Source organism: Bombus vosnesenskii, unplaced genomic scaffold (assembly GCF_011952255.1).
Source record: "Bombus vosnesenskii isolate JDL3184/JDL3185 unplaced genomic scaffold, Bvos_JDL3184-5_v1.1 scf7180000013266, whole genome shotgun sequence".
NCBI classification, from domain to species: Eukaryota; Metazoa; Arthropoda; class Insecta; order Hymenoptera; family Apidae; genus Bombus; species Bombus vosnesenskii.
The window spans coordinates 5,715,891-5,738,070 of record NW_022882926.1 but is presented as its reverse complement, the minus strand read 5'-3'; the positions used below and the strand labels follow the sequence as shown (position 1 = coordinate 5,738,070).

At 43.2% G+C, this 22,180-nt stretch overlaps 1 protein-coding gene across 1 annotated transcript in view; it reads right to left on the bottom strand.

Moving 5' to 3' along the window:
* LOC117243478 overlaps positions 1–19,903 on the bottom strand; it is a 60,008-nt gene extending 40,105 nt beyond the window's left edge. Inside the window, exon 1 of the mRNA XM_033510998.1 lies at positions 18,741–19,903. Coding sequence (XP_033366889.1) covers positions 18,741–18,866 — 126 coding nt within the window. The 5' untranslated portion in view covers positions 18,867–19,903. The remainder of the gene's footprint in view (positions 1–18,740) is intronic.
* Between the last annotated feature and the right edge of the window lie 2,277 nt (positions 19,904–22,180).

Here is a 22,180-nt window from a genome sequence, read left to right as displayed (position 1 = left end):
CTAACCGCGAAGAGATAGAAGTTCACGAAGAACGAAGCGCAGGCAAAACAATGCCCAGCGAGGTTCGCCGGTCCAATTTTACCACGCGATCGAATCAGAGGCTATTTTCCGTGAAAATGGAGAAAACCTCCCATACTTTTCCCCTCGGTTTCCCCGTTTCGAGTTTCGTTACGGCACACCTTTGTAAAGCTGGCTAAAAATTATTCGAAACTTCTCCACCTTTGGTTGGTGCCGCGCGAACAAAGGTGTCGGGTTGACACGGAGGAAAAAGGAAAGAATGGAAACACGGTCGAGGGGATAGTTTTTGATGCTGAAGCGGGCTTGCCACGCTAGGAACAACACCGTCTCTCGGCGACGTGCTTATTAAGATTATAAATTAACGCACGTCAGCGTCGACTTTTCTAGCTGGTAAGCCTGGAAAACGCGTTAATTCTTCGCTCTTGAGAAGCACGTAAACGTTTCGCTCTTTCACTGTCCACCACTGTTAAATCATTCATACAGCATCCTGTGTTCGCGGTATCTCGCTAAGAACAACGTCATCGACGTTCGCTGAATACACTTTTCCGTTTTATCGAGTATAAACGTGAATACAAATGGAAATATCGGATTTCTGTAATGGCGAACAATGTTCTAATCGAGGTATATTATGCGCGTTTAGGATCATACAAACGTTTCAGGGGAAAATTTTCACGGTAAGACGCGCGTTGTATCGCTTAAACGTGGTCCTTCTTTTTAACGTTACGACTACCGAGATTTTCAAAGCAGCCGATTAGTAAGTTTTTATAGAAACGTTAAAACTTTGTTGAATATAATGCGTGTTCCTCTTCTTTCGTCCTATATCTTTTCACACACCTGCTGCGTTTATTTCGTTGGTACGAGTTTCCTACCTTAGTCGTGGTCAGTTGTAGCGCTAGAAGCTGTTGGAATTTTCAATAAGATATTTTCATAATATTCTATGACAGTTTTGCTGGTTCCTGTGTGAAAATTGAAGACTGGAAAAAGGGGATAAAAGTTGTTGGAACATAGTGACCGCCGAAAAAACGCAGTGGCGAACGCGGCCAGGTCGTAAAGCGAGGATCCTTTCAGAAGTTTCGCGATCGCAGTATGTTCAGCTTTAAAAACTTCGGGAAACCGCGCCGCCTTCGCATGAAATCCGTCGTACGATCTTATTAAAGCATCGTACTTAAAGTTCCCAATGGCCGTCGGGAAGTTAAATGAAAATTTGTAAGCTCCGACAAAACCTCCCTTGGGGACGTGCTTTTAATCTTCAGCGTCGTGTGAAACATTTTCTGTCAAGGATCCTCCTATCGTTTCGCAACTTCGCAAGAATATTAGATACGCGCTAACCACATATTCGCCAATGAACTCTCAATATTATCGAATCAAACGTTCCTCTTCCTTTCGTGAGAAATTCAACTCACAAAGACTATTCGCGAGAATTTGCTTCCCGTGTTATTAAAAAGCGTAGCTACCGGTGCCTTTTGACTTTTTCGATATTTATTTGGAAAACGTTTAATCGCATTTGTTCGATTTTATCGAGCTTTTTAGATTACAAAAAAAAAAAAAGAGAAAAAATCGCGCCGGAATAAAATTTCACTCGCGAGAAGATTAACGCGATTTCTTTATCTTTCAAACATCACAAAATCGAGTCAATTAATCGTTCAAAATATTGACATAAAAATGTTCTCTCGTCTCGGAAACTCGACACTTTCCAAGAATTCCTACGTCTCCTTGGTCCCGTCGTGAGACAAACTTCTGAAAGACAGAACTGCTCGATCGGCGGCGTTCTAAAGCGTGAGCTCGCGTTTCGATCGCTAGCAGCCTACGAACCAGCTGACACGCACAATACGATAACTATGCCCGTTGCTGCGAATGCGGCCGATTGCATTTGCGGAGGGAAACGGGTCGTATGTAGGCCATGGGACGCGGGTCCTTGTGTCTGTCGAGCAGCATGCGCGCTAGACCTACATTAGGGTGGCCCAAGTTCACCTTCCACCGCATCGCCATGGATGCCCGCTTTTCCACGCATCCCTTCCGGTCGAATTTACGGCTCAACTTCCGTCGACTCGCGCCATTAAACGTCAGCCTCGCGTCGACGACGGAATTCCAGATTTGCCTGCTAGCAAGACGACGCCCTACAGATTTATCGCGTCGTGTCTACGATACGACGAGTCACGACTCCGTTTCTCGACGATACAGCGACGAACAATTTTCATTCGTCCCTTTAAATATCGAAAATAACGAAGAACAACGTGACTGGATGTCCTTGAAATTTTATTTCTCTTTTGCCTCTTATTTTCAAACGATCGTAGAATCGATAAAACGTCAACGAGTTGCGCCGATTTATACGGATATTTCTTCGCGCGTGAAATTTCATTTGGACTGCTATTCACCGTTCTACGTGTAGCTCGATAGATTAAAACTCGAAATTCAATATGGAACGGGTCGTTAAAAAATATTTAACAAGCAGTTCCAACGTGAAATATTGCTCGCTTATTAAGCAGAGAAATAAAACAGGAAGGCCATTAGCAAAAATTCCTGTGACACAGCGACTCGATAAGCTTCGTCCAGCCCCTTGCAACGGTACACGCTCGTAATACATTAATAAGGTCACAGACTAACATGCGTCGATGTAGTTGCCTCGACACCCATGACCTGATTCTGCGAATTAAGTAGCTTCCGATTATTAAAGCCGGCGTTATGACGATTTATCGTAGGCATTCTATTGGAAACGCATTTTCAGTCGGCTGCTGTGTCGTTTTTATCTTCCATCGTTATCTGCGTGTTTTCGTTGCGTGCATAGAAATAATGGTACATATCTTTTTCATAGAGTTACGTAGCTATCGTTTGTCTCGTTTCCTTTTTTTCTATGAACTCCAATGTACAATACCGAAGAACGAATAAGAATACTTCAGTACAATGCGCTGAACATTCATTTATAGATTTATCGTCGAATATCAGCGTTTCAATTATTTCTTTAACATTCAGATTTGGTTAAAATTCGAGGTCAAGGTAAATACGAGGTGGACCTACCGATGGGAACACGAATGGCGCGATATCGACGTGTCCGGAATTACTGGCAGCTAGATATGCCTTGCGGGCAACCAGTTGCACGTGCTCGTAGCTAGTGCAAGATATGACCGTAGAAATTTTCTTCGTTTCATTCCGGGACTGGACTAAAAACGCGCGATAACCCCCACGCGCGCGATTGTTCGTGTAGCGATTATAATTATCGAAGTCACTTGACGATGAACGTGTCTCGTTTGACATCAACCGATGTTTAATGAGTTATCCGTAGCTCGCTCGACTTCCGCGAGAAAACTTAATTGGCAGACTGAAAAATGTCCCCTTCCGGGATGAACGAATTCCCTGTCCCAGCAATCAAGTCCCTGAGAAACAACCAGACAGTGTATGAGAGTATTCTACGTTCGAGTACTTCACGGTGGTTGAGAGATTGCTTATGCATTACTTTACGAGGCAACTATGTTTATGGTGTTACGTAATAACCGGCATATACCTACTTTCAGTTTTAACGTCCTGCGGGACCCATATATCTTTCTAATACGGTGCCGCTGCCAAATATTGGTCGGGTAAACACTGTACCGACGTAGTTTATCGCAAAATCGGGCCTTTGAGCGCTTTAATAAAATTACCCTGTACGGCTTGCCTCTATACCATTACTTGCTTAATATACATACTCTACAAGAGCAGTGCCATAATTTATTGTATTCGTATTTCGACTCGACGGGATAAAGCTAGCCGAAAGAAACTTCTTAATCCGGTCTTTGAATAAATAATACCCTGCAAGAGATTAAACGTATTCTTTCTTTACCATGAAGGTGAACGGATACGCTTCACAACGTCCGATGTAATCGTCTAGGATTAACCGTGGATTAACGCTCCCCCTGCTTCCAGCCTCTTAAACCACTTAATTCGTAATTCAGGCCGGTGTCTAATTAGATAATTAAATTGGATCGCCGTGACGGTCGAACCGCGGATCTTTTGATCGTCTTGAGCTCACTCTTAATCTCTTAATACGAATCTCGGCTTCGACTTCTCGGCCCGACGAACACAAACAACCGTATCATTGTGCAAATAGTTTTGCAATCGCCATAACTATGACCGAATAATTTAAATAACTCGTGCGTGGTTAATTATCGAATTTCTCTTAATACACCATTCCTCCCTCGATAACGATAATTCGTAGACTCGAAGCGACGAAAATGCTTGTGCGTGATACCTTGGAACAAGTTTCCTTTGTGAATAGGGGAAATCGAACTAGTTGCCGCTGTTATGAAAACTATTCAACGCAAACGAGAGTACTTGTAGAATTACGTATATTACCGGAAATGTAACCGTGTGGTAAGTCAGTGGAAGGAATATTCGTAATTCTAATCGTCGACAAGGATTCAATTATCCTGTAATGAATATCGATGGTTCGTCTTACTAAAGGGAAAATAAGAATCCTGTGTTAATAATGCGGTCTTATGTTAATAAGAAAATACGTGAAAGTTATATCTAGAATTTATATATTTGAAACGAAGAAAAGGAAAGAAAAGGAGAAGAAGGAAGAAGACACGGTGGGAAAGGATTGTAAAAGGAGGATTTTCTCCTTGGTTAAATTTAATAAAATACGAATAGAACGATTGTGACGGATCTAAGATAAAACTGTTGAATTGGAAGTATCCGCTCGAAAAATCTCTTTATGAAAGCGAAGCTGCGCTTCAAGATAGTTCAAATGGTTACGTAAGCATCTCTTACTTATTATCCAATTACTCCCCGCGAAATCGGAATATCTAACAATTAATTTCACGTGCGCGCCAGAACAAGCCTCGCAGGAGTCTCTGCTCCGCAGGGTTAATTATTCAAACTGATTAATCGTTCTGTAATTATGCATTCGGACCACGTTTCATAAAAAGAAACCAGCCGCCCTCGGCCCCTTCTTCCCTTCCTGGCAGGCTGCAATTAATAGCGCGTTATCTTTTCTACTTAACTGCCTTTTTTCTTAATTATAATTTCCCGTTGGATTCTACGGATTCCTCGATTCTTATACGAGCCTCTCTTCTCCCAATTAATCGAACGTTCCGATTAAAAGACAATCAAAGACACTTTTTCTTCGCGATTTAATTATTTCAATCTCTCTGCTTATACTTTGTTCTGCTGGAAAGAACGGCGTACCGTTCTCTGTTAATTAAAGGAACAACCGCCTGTGAAAGATATTACATGCCTCGCGTGAAATCGTCCAGGAAGTAAACCAGCGAGCCGGCGTTCTATAAGACCACGCCGGTTTCCGTCTCGCGATCGTTAAACGTCGAATCACGACAACGACGAGAAGGTCTGGAAAAAGTGACATCAGACTGAAAATGCATTTCCATCTGTCGTGCACACTGACCCACTTTTCCCGTTTTCCGCTCCCACAATATGTTCGCATTACCCGCGTTCGATACGTTCCTCGCATTCTCCATCGTTCGCTTCCAGCCACCAGACCTTTTAAGTCAGCTTTTTAATTTCTCCCGAACCATTATTCTCCGACCATTATTATTCTGTTTCCCGTTTCTATCTTTCTCCCATCCTGCTTTTTGCCTGACGAAGTTTATTACAGTTCTTTGGAGAGATCGTATGATATTTTGCGAATTCGAAGCTCAAAAGCCCGGATATGTTCGCCAGGGAAGGAGCGCGCGGAGTTATGGTTCGACGAGATTCGCCCATCTCTATTGGGGGAAGCAATCACCATCAATTAGGCGAATTCTACCAAGTCGAAATCTGTTTCGCGTCCTGGGGTGCCAAGAGGATGGCTCAAAGCTTATTGCAAGTCAAAGCCGATCCCATAGGATATACATCGGAGAATACAGTCTTGTCTCTGGTTTATGCATTTCTCACGACCATATCGATTTGACTGACGTCGATTTGAAATCCACGCATCGTGTCCTATGCATTAGGAAACTCCTATTAAGGTATGAAATTTACTTGCTACTTTTGCACCAACGTTCAATTACCTTTAGCTACTTCCTTGATATGGCGCAACAGAAACACGACGACTCTCGAGCAAGGGCGAACGCTGATTGATCGCGAAACGGTTATTGATAAAGAGAAAGTTTGCCAGGACGAGGCGGCTCGAACGAAACACGCGGAAACTTTTTTTAATATCAAAGCAAGCAATGTTTTTTGGATTACGAAGAGGAAAGATACTAAAAGATATTTGTTTAACTGCAAAACGAAGAGGACAATTTTTCTAACATAGGATCGATAATCGACGAAGTTAACGGAAGTTAAAATTCCTTTGCCAATTAAAAAATAGAAAACGTAAATTATCGCCTTCTTTGCCTGTAGTTTTCGTATGTGTATGAACGTTTGCAACAAAAATCTGTTTAACTATCGACCAATGGCATAGTCTAAGGCTTTCGCGTAGTACAATATTAACATTCACGCCACGACTACAACGTCGGAAGTCAGAATATAAATGAATTATCATTTGCCACGAATCTCGTGGAGACTGAAAGCTGCGCAAATATTTGATATAATCGTGACGAGTAGGGAAAATTATTTTTCGATGCAAAACCAAGCAGAGAACCATCGCTCTTGAATCAAAGTTGAGCAAAAATATATGTGTGATTTTTGTTTTAAACTTCCCAGCATTATGCGATGGATCTTTCATAACATTGCGTTTTAATTGCGCTCGATTATCACTGGCGAGGCAACGCCACCAGGAAATGTGGCTCGTTTGCATACGTAATCCTCCGTGAAAATCTCGCGTTACAACAAACCTATCCACTTATACATATTCACCGGGAGAAAAATCCATTTCCATATGTAACGTTTCATCGAATCGAGGAAACTGCCGTGACAGCAGCGATTGCGTATTTTTCGTTTGACGTTACCAGAGCGTACAATATTGTCAGACCATCGTACGCTGTAATAACATCAGAAGACCAACAGTAGACGATAACGTAGAAGGATTTTGCAAATATACCTCGTTGCTTCGCGGTAGGTTCGTTTCGTTACAAAATAAGGAAACTCGATCGAGTTGACGAATACCCAACTCGGAGACGAGCGTATTCCGTCGAGTCGAAATACACGAATGGTGTGATCATGTTCTATATTGTAAAGGTATAACATGCGAATTAATAAACAATACATAATACACGTAAGAAAATGACGATAGCTAATATCCTTCGATCGTAGTAAATAAATAATCGTAAATTTTTAACATGAAAATAATACTGATCGGATTTGTTGAGGTTGACTGATAGAGGAACGAGTGGATGAATTTGTAATAGAAAAATATATTGAAATAAATATAGGTATAAGTATTAGATCGTCGGAAAAGTTTCTTTCGTTTTATAAGAAAATAATGGATGCACATTTTTCGTTTTACATTATTTTGTCGAATTACGTATGATCCGTTTTGTTCTATCAAGATAAAGATTACAACGTTCGACAAATTAGATTTAATGTTTGTGTAAAGATGCGTTGTTGTAAAAGACGCGCGTGTAAGAGAAAAACACTTTTCCGACAACCTAATATAAGTATTAGTGTATACCGATCCGTATCCTCACTTTTGCATTGTTACAATACAATAGACGAAGCTATGATGGGGAGAATGTGCATATATTTATAGCAAAGGACATCGCCAAAAAGTTAACCTTGTAGCCTTAGCTGAAGGCTACAAGAAACAGCAATAGAAATCTACTTATAGCACTTTTATTTCTAGACCTTGTAATCCGAAACAAAAATTATATTCAAAGGCACAATAATATGGACCTCTCCTTATTTCGAATGTTTCTGGTTCACTAAATTCTCTTCTCCAGAAAAGGTATAGAGTTTTTCTTGAAGTAATCACTTCAGCAGAATTGACCGAGAAGAACGCTAACTAATATATAAGAACGCTAAGTTAATATTCAATTGCGATGTGCAACAATAGGCGAAAGCACATGCAGTCAAAGTTTCGAGTAATTCGAACAAGGGGTAAATGAAACGTAACGATCATAGGACTTCCAGTTGACGCGTCTGGGTCACCGACAAACAAACTTTCCCCTGTGGGATAACGCATCCGCATATAGAACAATATTTAGGTATCAGCGGGCAATAGGTAGACTGAAAAACCATGGCCAGCGTTTGCACGCGGCCGACACTCTCCGGTGAAAAGTTGAGCTTCGAAACCACGGGAAACCCGAAGCTAAAAGCTCGCTGTTTCCCTGGCTCGTCTGGAAAATGTTTCATAGCTCAACGAGAGGCTTTCAACGGTAACTTTCTACTCCTATAGAGTTACTCGCGTCAGGAAAATCTTTTCCCTCCTCCGTGTTCCTCCATTTCGTACAATCTGCACGTTTGCAAGGGTCGATTGTGTTCATGCGATACAAATAAAAAGGAAAAAGATAAAATTCAACTTCGATGGACTCAAAGGGAAAATAGGATGGTAAAAAAAAAAACCGCTTCCGGAGATTTTATATTTTTCAATTACAGAGCTCGCGGTGTTTATCGTTGCGTTTAGCACGGCATTTGTATTCTTTTCCACTAGACGTGTGCTCTTTTAGTATCTCGACGAGTACATTGTCCACTGTATAAGTTCAACGGTTATAAACAGCCTTTAAATGTAATTTATTCGGTATAAATTAGGAAAAGGGTTAACGTTTAAGTTCCGACAATGGTACGCAAATTCTGATAAGTTCTCGATGGTTGTGTGACGAGGAGATATTTACAATAGCGGCATTTTACCAAAATATCTCTAAATAATAATCCCATGCAAACGCTTTGAATCTTCGTCACGTATGTCCGCCTTTTAATCTCGATTCTGCGAAACAGCTTGGTGAAACGAAAACCGCGGCTTTTATCGCTTTTGCTTCCATTTTGGTCTTTTTTCTTCTTTGCTTTTTCTCCGGCACATGACACCGAAACGCGGACGAGTCACGCCAACTTCCGCGTTCACTGACGCGCGTATTCACGATTATAACCCGACAGTATCGCGAAACCTTCGAAACAGAAGCGTACCGTGCTGCTTTACGGCTTTGTCCTCCCCAGCCGAAATCTTCGTTGGTTGCGCGATAGAATCCACGGAACGTTGGTTTCGCGGTAAATGGAAGTGCAGCGCGAACTTCTGTAACGGCACTTTGCCTGCACAAAGTTTTTCAGGCCAAGAATTTGCATGCATTTCTGTCCCAAGCAAAGTAGCTTGCAAGTTTCGAATTACCAGGCATTACGTGCCGCCTTCTTTCCCTTGTACGTCCCATTCGGTGATTCTTCCGTGTTTCTGTCCGACCAAACAACCGAGATTATTACGGGAAAGTTTCTTGGCCTTCGGCTGACTTCATCGACGACGAACGTTTTATACTAGCCACGTTCGAAAGGTTGACGATGAACGAGTTAGAACGAAATATTGTTGTAACAGAAGCGTAAACTTCCCTTCACCAAGTATCAACAACAAGATAAAAGTTTACTCGTTTCGCTCGGCTCACAGGGTTAAGCAAACTGCAAACAACGTGTCGTTGGCGGATTCGTGGCTATTTGTTCGAGCCACATTTTCCAGGCGCGAAAATCGTACGGTAGATAAGTCGGTGGGGGAATTATTCGAAGAATCCAATCGGAAAGTTATTCGTCAGGGAAGTTGAAGATATCCGATCTCGTTTTGTTCGTACTCGTTTCTGGTTTCCGTGCACCCTGGAACGCGGATCTTATCGCCTAAACTTCCTTCTTCTTCTTTCACTCGGTCATGATTCAAAGTATATTCTCCTGATGGAACTCCATTTGTCGAAAAATTGTTGGCCGAATAAAACGGACAGTAGAACAGATTAACCGTGAATCCTCTTTCGATTTAACAAGTTTCCAAGTTATCCCGGGGATTTTTTTTTTTAACGAAACGCCATGCGGACCATCACGCGAACGAACTTTTCGGGAAATGAGATTTCGAAATAAACGCCTCCGTTTCCCGCTCGGCGAAGAAAGAGATCCAAAAGTTCTCTACGAAACTTCGGAATTTTATTTCCACTGCTTCGTATTCGTTCACTGTCTGTCACTCTGTTCCGCTGTTTCGCAATTCGCCCGTCCCGTAAAACCGATGAAAAAAAGGTATTCGATCTGATAAGAGAGTCGTTCGTTTACGACTCTTGTAACGCACACGTGCTTTATATAAAGAGAAACAAGCAAACAAACAAAAAAAAAAAAAGAACAAAAAAGAGAAAGAAAAATATGTTTGTAAAAGTACTGCGATTCGCCGAACCATCGCTGCAATTATACATCCTCTTCGAGACACACTAAGAGAAATACGAGTATAAACTGAAACGTAGAGAAATGCAGGAAATACATTTCGTTAATTCTCTAATTTACTCTCTGTTATCAGTTTATTACATCTACGCAGACCTGAAGCGAAAAGCACTCGGGAGATGGCTTTTAAAATTTCCGAGCGTTTGCATTTATTATTGAGTTAGAGTGAAATTCGCATGAAGAAGGAAGAAATAAAGCTGAACCCTTATCTCGTACGTGCTACGTAACGTTTGTATTTAAACTTATAGTCCGTCGAGGTCTATCCGCCTCGAGGAACTTATTGCGTGAAAATGGAAAGAAATGAAAGGAGGCGAGCCATAACCGTGGGACAATATAAAATTTCCATATTTAAATTTCCTCCTTCAGCCGCGTTTTTACGATTCACCCGGCCGCTCTTGCGAATATCCTACATTTTGATTAAAATCACCACTTACTTACGAGAACAGAGGAGAGGAAAAAAGGGGAGAGTCCTCTAATTCTTCTAAAGTCGGTTTCTCGATAATTAGCTTCCTTCAAGATGATCGAGCAAAGCGGTAACGTGCAGATACGATGGTGATCGATTGGAAGAAAAACGAGCCTCGCCTTGGTGCCGCGAGAAAGACAGCTTGAGCACGAGAGAAAAAATTAACGTTTCTTGCTGTACTGCAGCGTAGTAAGTTAGCAGCTATCTGTGAAATACGAGAAAAGTTCTACCACGGTCCATCCGGGGCTTCGAGCTGACGCGAAACCCCGCCACCGACTTGACTTCGTTTTCCTCGCGGCTGAATAGAACTCGTCTCGTCGACTCTAACGGTGTGGAAAACACACAGAGATGAAATTTTTCCGCGTGAAATTCGGCTATCGAAAAGGGATATCCCAGTGCATTGCATCGATCTCGGAGTCATCCTGTCGGGCTGTCGCTTCACGTTCCGATCTTTCTACTATAAACTTTAAGGTGATAGTAGAATTCCCCTTGAAAACTTTCGAAACTGTGCCGCGTGGCGAAAGATCTTCTCGCACGGTCGAATTCTTTGAAAATTGAATCGAGTCGCGCTCGGTTCGTTCCACACGCGTTACATAAATACTCGTGTAGAGATCAATGACTTGAACACACCCGGAATTTCTATGAATAGTGAGCGATGCGATGAATCGATGTCAATTACCGAACAGCAACGTTTCCATGTGCATCTACGTACAATTGCCGTGTTTAACGAGAAACCTATTCGAGACGGGTATAAATATACGATGACGGAATAAAATAAAACGAAACAATGCTGGTATACATTTATGTAATTTATATAGCTGGCTAAGCAGCGAAGTGTGCGTCTTTCGAGTTCGACCACCCGTTCGTGTACGGAATAATAGAAACCCTTTAAAACGAAAGCCTCTCGTCGATGAGGCTGCTTCTAACACCGTAAATCTCGCACAATCTCTGGCAACCATATACCTCGAGGAAAAGCACCATCCTGGATTTCTCGTGCTTCAAAGTGGAATATAAAATAGATCCGTAGTAATTGTCAGATATTTTGCCTTGCTTCGCGTTGGTAGCAGCCATTAGTGGCGATAAAAAACCTACCCAAATAAAAGTTAGTTGACGAGAGGTGGATACAACCGTTCTTAAAATTTGATGCGCCAAAACTGTAGAATCCGAGCGCGTAAAAGAGACACATACTTACTACGTTGAACCGTGAAGTGTAAGTTCAAGGAAAAAAGCCTCTGTACGTTCTTCCTTCGAATAAACCGCGTAAGAAGCCTGATAGTAAAAACGCGACAAAGTTCTTTCCTCTTGGGTCGGTGGTATCGATCGAAGGAGTTTCTTGTCGGGTTTAAAACGTTTGATTGAAAAAGATACTTCTGGCGCGTGATACCGCTCTTACCATCTTTTTTTCTCTTACTCTTCTCTTTCCTTTTTACAATGGAAAATTCATCGAGATAAGACTTTTTATTCAACTGCCTCGAACACACATCGAAAGACGACCAATGTCGTCCAGAGACTCCGATAAATCTCCCAGTAATCCCGATCGATCGTGCTCGCAAAGAAAGCTCGCGTTTTCATGCAGTGGCGCGGAAACATTGTACTCTTTCCCCGTCAGTGAAAAGCGGCCACAGTGACGACGACACGTTCGCATGTGCAAGGGAGGAAGCACACCGTGACGTTACAGGCAGACTGCAACAGCTTGCCCATAATACGGGGGCTACGCGGACTTTCCTCCAGGCTTTACATGGCCGAAGAATTTCCCGCTGAAATTTCTGTTCCGCCAAAGGGCTTTTACCAGCGGGCTCTTGCAAGAACTTTCGCAATCAATTCTACGCGCGTCAATTTGCAACTTTTACACACACTTCCGCCAGGCGCTTGTACACTCTGTAATCTTTGTCCAAGTGCGCTATAGGTCTTGCGCTTTTTCTTTTTTCATTCTCCGTCCGCGCACAATTTTTTAGTCGCACGTAAAGTCATCTTTTAGGTAGCTTTCCCGATGCAGTTACACCTACGTTATCCAAATAGCATTTTCACGTAAGATTTACATCATTTTCGTGGTTCTTAGTCACATTTAATTAATTCTCTTAGATGACCTTGTTTGCGGTTGTAACGTTCACATACTTAAAAAAAAAAAAAAAAAAAAGAAAAGAGGATGTACTTTTTTCTTATTTTTAAACTATTTTCTCTTTTACACCCAACCTATTTTTTTTTCCTCGCCAGAGATTCCACGTTCCTTTGATGGAACTTTATTGCAAAATCGACTTACTGCTTTATAGAGGACTTTTACAACTTTTTGTTTCTGGAGGACTGCTCTTTCTCCCCCCTCCCCCCCTCTCTCTCTCTCTCTTTCTCTCTGATACGAATTAGCTTCGATTAATTTATATACAAGTGACGAAAGAAAATTCTAAAGTTGTTAGATGGTCTTGGTTGATACAAAGTTTAAAGTATTGGATGAAACTGAGTAGCATTAATTTTATTTAATTATACGATAATTAATTACATCGAATATCCGGACGACGATATTTCGAAAATCTTGAACGAATTTCGGGAATAACCGAAGAAAACTCCATGAAAAAATATTCTCCTGATACCCTAGTTTCGAACACGATCCATCAGGATGAAAGCGAACATGCTAACCGCGATATCTACGTCCGATATTTAGAGCACCTTGTACCAGATATTTCTGATCCAAAACTTAACTACTTCGACATGAGCCGATGATGTAGTTGCAAGTTAACTATTAGGTTGCCCCAAAAGTTTCTTTCGTTTTATAACGAGATAATAGACGCACAACACTTTTTATTTTTTATTATTCTATCGAATTACGTATGATCCATTTTCTTGCAATAAAACGGACGAAACTTTTGTGATATTTGAACAACGTTGTGTGCAACAACATCTACAGACGCCTATTATATTCCTACGCTTTTCTTCGTGCTTTTACTACAACCTATTTAATCGTGTGTTCTATACGGCGGTAAAATAAAATTTGCTTACTAGAATTGCTAAATATCGTAAGCTTGCACGCTGTAATTTGCATTTCATGTATTTTATACATGTATTTTCTACGGAACTTTTTACGCCACTCTTTACCCCATTTTTCTACAAAACCCACTTAATGTTCATACTTTTTCGACAAAAAATACGACAAGTTTTATTCAACGCTAAAATCTGTCAAGTTTCGTTAATCAAAAGCTATTTTACGCGAATAACGTTAACGGTGTAACGAAATAGCGTGTTAACAATTTTCTAGCAACGAAACATAAAAATGCAAAAAGGAAAGAGAGGACGATTAAGAAAAGCTGTCGGTGAATCTGCCACGACAGGCTGATTGCTTTCTAGATGTGCGCGTCAGAACGCAGCCAGCTTTGAAACCAATTCCGCAACAGCTTGCCCATAACTCGGTTCGCGGTGGCTTCTCGCGCAATATATTCAGTACATGAGCCTTAAATGGAATTTATGCTAATCGACGCGCTGTAGCTCGCAAAACTCTAAACAAAAGAGAACGTCAAACCGGCGAATCGTCGAGGAAAAAGCTTTGACGCGTGCGGTGGTACTTTAACGAGGCATTGGCCGCGTGATTCGAGCTCTCGAAACGACCGATTCGGTTCGTCGTTTAGTGTGGTCCGTTCGCGATTTCCACCGGCCAAAAGAAGAAAGTTTATCGGTCGGAGAACAATCGCAGCCTGTAAAAGGTTCAGCGAGTAATTTAATCACCCTACTACCTCTGGCTCATTAGCGATTTGGTAACGAAGCAGGCTCCTTGGCGAAATATTATTTCCCCTGATTATGTAACTCGGTGAAACAAATGTCTTCCTCGAAGGGTAAACGCTTCGCTCTCACCCCGGAAATTCTACGGAAACGTGACGCGCTCGTGTTAAAATTAATCAACGCATTGGCGAATTATCCGTTTGAAATTTCCCTCTGCTGTACGCTTACAGCTATTAACATTTACATACAGACGTTTTATAGGGATTGCAAACGCAACGATTCGTAACGTGATCGTACAGTCGTGAATCGCGGGACAGAGGACACGGAAACCTCGAACCTGAAAGGAGATTGTCCAAACTGTTGTTTCGTGAGGGTCGGCAGGTTCTCAGTGGTATACTTCTATTACGCTCCCAAGTTCATCGTTATGATTGAAGCCAATGTAACACACGCAACGTACACATAACATTGGTTAAGTGACGGCTGGACGCTTTACATGCACAATATGGACCCCAATTGCGGTGCTGTGTGATCGATGTTGGTATAAGGCCAGCGGATTGGAAAGTTTACCGTGTCTGACAATGCCAACGCGAAATTGCCAACATTTACGGAAGTTCCAAACTAGTAAATTCTATATTGAACTCGTGACGCGTAATATGTATTCGTGGCTATGAACAATCGCTACGGTTTTACAATTCCATCCGACGCAAATCTCAATTCGGCTGCCAGATTTACGATGCTAACGTAAAAATATGTTTGCCAACCTTTTGTAAACTTTGCCGATCCGACACCAAGCGTATTGATAAAACAAGCAAACGGCGCAGAGGAAAAAGTATCGGATCGCAGCGGATTAATGTCACGCGTCCGAACAATAGTTTCCACGGTTCTGTGTGAATTTGTTTCGCAATAATCCCTAAGACAGCGTGCCAAATTGCGCAGCTGTGTCAATTCGCGATAAACTTCCTCTTCTTCGCTTTCTCTCGCGGTAACGATAAGAAATGCAAACCATCTTCCATGCGTACACTTCCGATTGAAGTTTCGCGCAACAAAGATTCAACAGGACTTACTTCGAAGCAATTTTGCAACCTCAACTTGAATCGGGCCGATGCATTTCCATTCAGCGGCAGGAATTTATTTGGACTTGGCCTGATAAATCGTTAATCGTCTTGACGCAACACTATAGTCGGATCGTAGGCTCGCACGTTCTCGTCAATTTTTAAAAGCAAATTCGCGGTCGGAGACGACCGAGCTTTCCCTCAGAAATCACAGCATCTACGCTTCTTTCGGGGGCTATCGTTAGCTTATCCTGTCAGGAAGAGAAGAGAAACGACGAGGGAAAAGCGGAAAAAGAGGAAAGAAGTACACGCTCGAGCGCTAACCTACTTGGAACTGTAAATGCGCTGGATCCACTGCATTCGCAAGCGCGTCACTGTATCACCGGAGGGTCCCAGCCAATCTCGCATCACGATGGCTCGTCTACGATTTAAGTAACTGTCCTATTTCGTTTCTTTATGCCCGGCTACGTGGATTTCTTTGAGAAAAAGACAAGCTCTTTGGGCGAGACTTTGCTGATCGTTGATGTATCTCGCTGCTACTCTTGCTAAGTCGAATGGTTCGTTACCTGGCGCTTCACGACGACTGTTGCAAAGACGATCTCTGCTCTTTCCTTAGGGTGTCAGATTATCCACTTTAGACGGCAGATTTTTTTCTCAAATTCTTCTTTCAATTTCTCGACGAGGTTAGACAACGCGTGGTTCAAAATCGTTCAGGAAGATGAATCGTGCGGAAACGTCGCGTCGCGGTGATGTCGTGAAGCAAACGCGGTATTGTCGCGATATATCGCTGTGGCGTTGTCGCGTTCTATATTTCGGGACGTCCGATCGCTCGTAATTCGTCATTTTATATTCAATGCATAAATTTTTCGAGGGATCGATACAACGCCGATGCAAAAACGCGAACAATCGCAGAGCCGAGGAAAAAATTCTAACCTCGTGATCGGTTCGCGCCCGTCTAATACCACAACTAGCGAGTCAGCTACATTTTCAAGCCATCAATTTGCATTTTCCAAGAATTCCATACGAATCTTCGAACCCAATAATCTCGTGCGGTGTCTTAGATCGTCTGCGAATCCGAGATATTCCAATATATACGAACAGCAGAAAAGGGGAAGGTTTTCGATAAATATTTTTCCGCGCAATCTGCCGCGTTTCCGCTGCGTTCTATCCTCGCCGCTTATTCATCGACTTGGCGGAAAAAGGAGGATGCTTGACGAGACAAAAAGAGAGAGCGCAAATCGCGTCGATAACGCAGCCAGATACGAATTACGAGCTCTTGGACGTGGCCATTTAAATTATAGCCGTCACTTAATGCGCTCGCTACATAACCAGAAGCCCCGAACGACTCGACAACTTCGTAGAGGCCGCGTGCCAGGAACTCGTAATTGTTTTGAATTAACGATACTTTAAGCTACGGCTCAACTCCGTGCCACTACGGACGCGACTCGTCTCTGCGCGCTTACTCGCTCTCCGTACGCCTCCACCGTAGCGATTTACAAACATTCGATTTTAACGTTTCTTAATTCAGGTAACCGCCGTGCCATTTGCCGCAGCATCGGCAGAAAAAATACGCGCGAATGAAACGAAAATACAGGCACGTTACGACGAGTAAGCATGTTAAAAAAAAAAAAAAAAAAAAAAGGAAGAGAAAACCAAGCACAAACATCAAACTAGAGTATCGATTATCCCACGCAAGATGCTAGAATTCTGGCAGGCGAGCGTATGCGCGCGGACCGACGCCGGACGTCCATTAAAAAAGCTCAAATCTGACCCGATTCTCTAAAGCGCCGGCCCCGTGCATCTCTATCGAAAACAGTTTACCCTCTGATGAACTCACGGTACAACGTAACGAATTTTTATCTATCGAAGTTAAACAGGGTGGCTGGTGCGATTGGCCAAAAGGCAGAAAAAGAGGAAGGAAAAAGTATCTACAGCGTTGGCGGGGAGGGGAAAAAAACTATATCTCGTCTGGCGTGAAATGATTTTTTTATTAATTCCGACGAACGGAACGGAGAATAAAATAAAAAGGTAAATGGAGGATGGCGGAAACCGGGAGAAAACAACCGACGCGCTTTCGAAAACGCCGCGACACGTCCACGGTGTTATCGATATTACATTTATCAGCGAGGTCGCATCGAATGCCGCCTGCCTTTCTACCTTTTTCCTCTTCTTCCTCGTATTTTTTTTTAATGCGCGTCCGCTGGACTCGCATTTTCCCTGCTACGATATTTTTCTTTTTTTAATGGAAAATAAAAGCGGCGGGGGAGACACGCGATGTAACGGTAGGTTGTCACGGCTCTCAAACTCGGCAACAAACCAGCGCAGTTATTGGAATCGCATTAATCTGAAAGAGGCGAGGTCCGACCGAGATCCGTATCTTTCCACGATATATTCTACTGTTGGCAGAAAAAAAAAGAGCGATACAAATCATCCGTGGATCTCTGAATTTTCATTGGGACGGATCGATGTCCGCGTCTCTTTCTTTTTTCCTTTCCACGTACGTAACGATAAAAATCATTCGATACACGTTGAGGTTTGCCAGGAAAAGACGAATGAAAGACACCATCGTGCGTCGATATTTCATTCCGAGCTTTTAATGGCGCTTCGATTAAACGTTCCCGAGAATCTCCGGTACGAGCAGCTCGCGCATTATTTTACGAGTATGCGAATTCTTGCCTGTATAGAATTTCTACGTGCGATTCGCACCATCGCGTCGCGTCGGTCGAGTGTGCCCTGGAATGCTTAAGACGATGCGGCAAACATGGTTTTTTCGCCTCTTCGTAAAAGAAACGGCCGTTACGTAGAATCATCGCATGGGTAATTGTTTTAAAGCAATCACGGAAAAATCCTGCTCGTTCCAGTTTACGTGGCACGAATTTAATGACGCGATTAAAACATCCTCGGAAGAACGGTTCTTGCTCGCTGCAAGGAAATAAAAGAAAGGCGAGATCGTCCGACTGGTAAATTTTTCATCGCTTTTTCAATAACAGAACGTCATTCGGTAACACTCTAACATCCTAGCGAAGGAAGTAAAAGGAAGAAAAATTCGCCACGTTGGAACGCGGAAATTCTTGGCTTTAGTCTACAGTGAAAATCTGATGTCAAGACTGAGGATGGTAGCCAATTATTTTCACGATTGGACGTGTCAATCCAACAGGCAAACCGCAGAAATCCACGGTTACGTAATCGGCGGATTATCGCGGAGAACGACGAAAAAAGAAAGAAAAAAGGAGGGGGAGGAAAGGACAATAGAGAAGACTTACCGCGTTCAAATCGATCTCCTCTTGAGAATTCAGGTCCGGACACGTGAAGATCGAATAGCCCGTCTCGAGGGAATTGTCGGCCCGTGTGACACCGACCAGAATCAGCACCACTAAGCACCACTTCATTGTCCACGCTGGATCTGCAGCTGGAATACTTCCAAAGTCCGATGTTCCTCTTTCGTGTCACGCGCGCGCCAGATCAACCGGTCGAAATGCTCGCTAGCATGGACGTTGTCGATCGCGATCGTCAGCCGTTCAACGAAAATATATTTCACGTTGCTCGCTCACGCTATGAGATGCGATCTTTCGAGACAAAAAACGCTCGGCCGATCGAACGCTGTGTACGTAATCACTGGTGCGGTTGGTAGGAGGAATTTTTTTTTCCAAACTTCAACGCGACCGATATTCGGTCGGTATAACGACGAGAACGAGAGACGACATCATAAACCCCGTCTCTGCGACTAATATTTTCCAAGCGAGTCACGCGATTCCCCCTGTTCCTTCGCTCTCTGTCGCTCACTTCTGGAACGCTTTAATTGAACGCCTCGCTCATCCCCGCGCCGCTCGTCGTGATCGATGGTTCAACGCATCGCTCTCGATCGTCCGGTGTTTTCTAGCTCTCGCTGGATCGCGTTTGCGAAAGGCTACGTGTACTTGGACGATCCGCTTTTTTCGCCAGGCTCTTTCAAGCCTTTCGCCGCGGGAGCATCGTAAACGGTGCTCGATGAAGGAGAACAATCGATACGGTGTCTCGATGAACGACGTCGCTTATCGTGGCTCGTCAGGGCGCGCGCATTTTACGCGGTTACTTGCGAATTTTTCGTGCAATAATCGAAGTAGGCAACTGTCGGACGAAACGATGACACACAGACGACGAAACTCGAGAAATTGTAACCTTGAATTCTCTGCTTCTAGACCCGAACAAGCGTGGATCGAAAAATGCGGAGATCCACGAAGACGGACAGCAATGGTGACGCACGAGAACACTTGAATCACTGGCAAACCGTCCTCTTCACGAATTAATAAGAATCGTGATGGATCACGCGATCGATGCACTCGCAGAGCGTAAACGATGATCTACGGTCGCGTGAATGACGATCGAGCAGGCAGGGATGTGCACGCGGCGCAGTCGTAGGGCACTCTGACGTTCCCAGTCTGCTTGCTGGTCCTCGCTACGTCCGTCCGTCCGATCGTCGCGACGCCTCCACCAGAGCTGGGAGGGGAGCGGGGAAATAAGAATGGACCGTACGCGCGCGATGGGAATCGTGGATTATTGGCGGGATCGAGGGGACGAAGAAGGCAGTCTTCTTTTCAGCTGCGAATCAATTTTCGGCGAAGGATGCGCGAGAAGCGTGGATCCGTTTCAATTCTCGTCGTATCCCAGAATATGGAATCGATCGTTAAGCCTGTTTTATGTAAGAGTCAAGGGAAGTGTAACGTCAATTCATACAGGGGCCGGATGTGTGCAGGTTTCACCGCGTACCCTCAATTACCTCAGGGATCCACCATAAACTTAAACTTTTTAAGTTTATTATTTTTGTAAGTGTTATCCGTTTATGGATGGTCCTTGAAACAGTCCTTACTAATTACGGGGAAAGCAGGTAGTTACCTAATGGGAAAAAGCCAATACTTGACTAACGAAAAAGCTGGTTTTTCCCATAAACAATATTACCTACTAGCCACGTTGGTAGGGGGCTTTCTTCTCCTATCTTCATTTATTAACATGGCCTATAACCAATTGGCATTGTGGATCGTTACCCTCACTTTTCCTAACGGAAGGTGCGAACAGCGAATCCGCGTTGTTAATTAAAAAGGGCACAGCCACACCGAGCTTTCCTTCGTAATGAGACGAGAACACCTAGGGAGAAATAGACAAAACCTACGAATAGTGAACATCTCTCCGATCAGTCTCAATTATTGTAAACCTGTGCTGTGCTAATAAATAAACCTGGTTACCTTCTTGTCTTTATCAACTAACCCTCAAGATTACGTGACAGAAGCATGGTACGGCTACGATAAAAGCGGTACTTTCCCGATCCGCAAGTTTTCGATTTTCTCCAAGGTTACTTGAAACGATGTGCTTTGCGTGTAGACAAGTAGAACGTCCGCCAGACTTGGTATATCGCGTATTTTTCAAGATGAGACGACACGAGTTACTATGCGGAAAAATATAAAAGTTACAGTTGTCCCTTAACGTGACAAACGCTTGCTGTCCGATTTTTTGGCGAGAGACGTTTTAAATTGCCCTCGTTGGATCGTCTCCTCTGACGTGGAACATAGGCTTTCGCGAAGGAGGAAGAAGATGAAGAAGAAACAAAACTGGTGGTGGTTCCGTCACGGAATCGAGGATTACGAGAAAGACATCGACGAAAGGAATATGGGCGAATGATCGTCGCGTCGAATCGGTTTTCAATTTCGTTGGATATATGTAGGTCCAGCAACGTACACCGAATTGGCAGAACTAAATGATAGTGGTGGTCGACGAGTACCTCGATAATCGTTAAACGAACGCTAATTTTACTGCCCCATCGATTCAACGCCCTATCGAAGCCGCAAATTAATGTTCCATTAGAAACTCATAAACGCAGCTCGTATAATTTTTCCAATTCGATCGATATACATATAATCACATAAAATCGTTCGGCTCGTTCGTGTTTCAATTTTCCTTTAATTCTTCTTCGATCGGTCTTAATCGACCGAGTCCTATCGCGATTAAGATAACTTGAAACTTTTCAGAACTGCGTAATCTCGTAACGCCGATTAAACTATTCCGAAACCTTTGAATCTAACGATGGCTTAAAATTGGTCGTCAACATTTTTATGAATCATCCGCGTGAAAGCTTCGTGTCATCGTTGAATCGTGGGTGGAAGATAATTGAGACTTGGAAGAATGCAGAAGCGAAGGAGACGATGGAGAAGGAGAGACAGAAACTCGGCAAGTTGAGTAAAGACGGAGACAAAGAAAACGTAACTCGTGTAACGCATCGCTCAATGAAAAGTTAATTTGTTCGTTCAATCTGCCTGATGATTCGGCCTGCGGGCTGATAAACCTCGGCTGACGCACTTCACAGACATTTTATCGGCGGAACGAATCACGCGGCCAGATACATCCAGATGGGATAAAGGCGTTGACAAGATGATTAATCGACTTTGGATAGAATTCGGAGAAAACTCTTCTACCGAACTTTGGAAAATTGCTTGCACCTTTTCCCTCGTGACAACCGCGTCCGATCGATTCTTAACTTATACCACGTGACTTAACAGTTGTAAATAGACTGCGAACGTTCGTGCATTTATCTACGGAAACTTAAACGCGCAACGATGATACAAAGTAATTGTACTAGTTGGCCTAGACAAGGCCAAACACGGCGGGCCAGACGGGAACTAGATGTCCGCTCATCCTTACTGCGTACCCTCAATAGTCTTAAGGACCCATCATA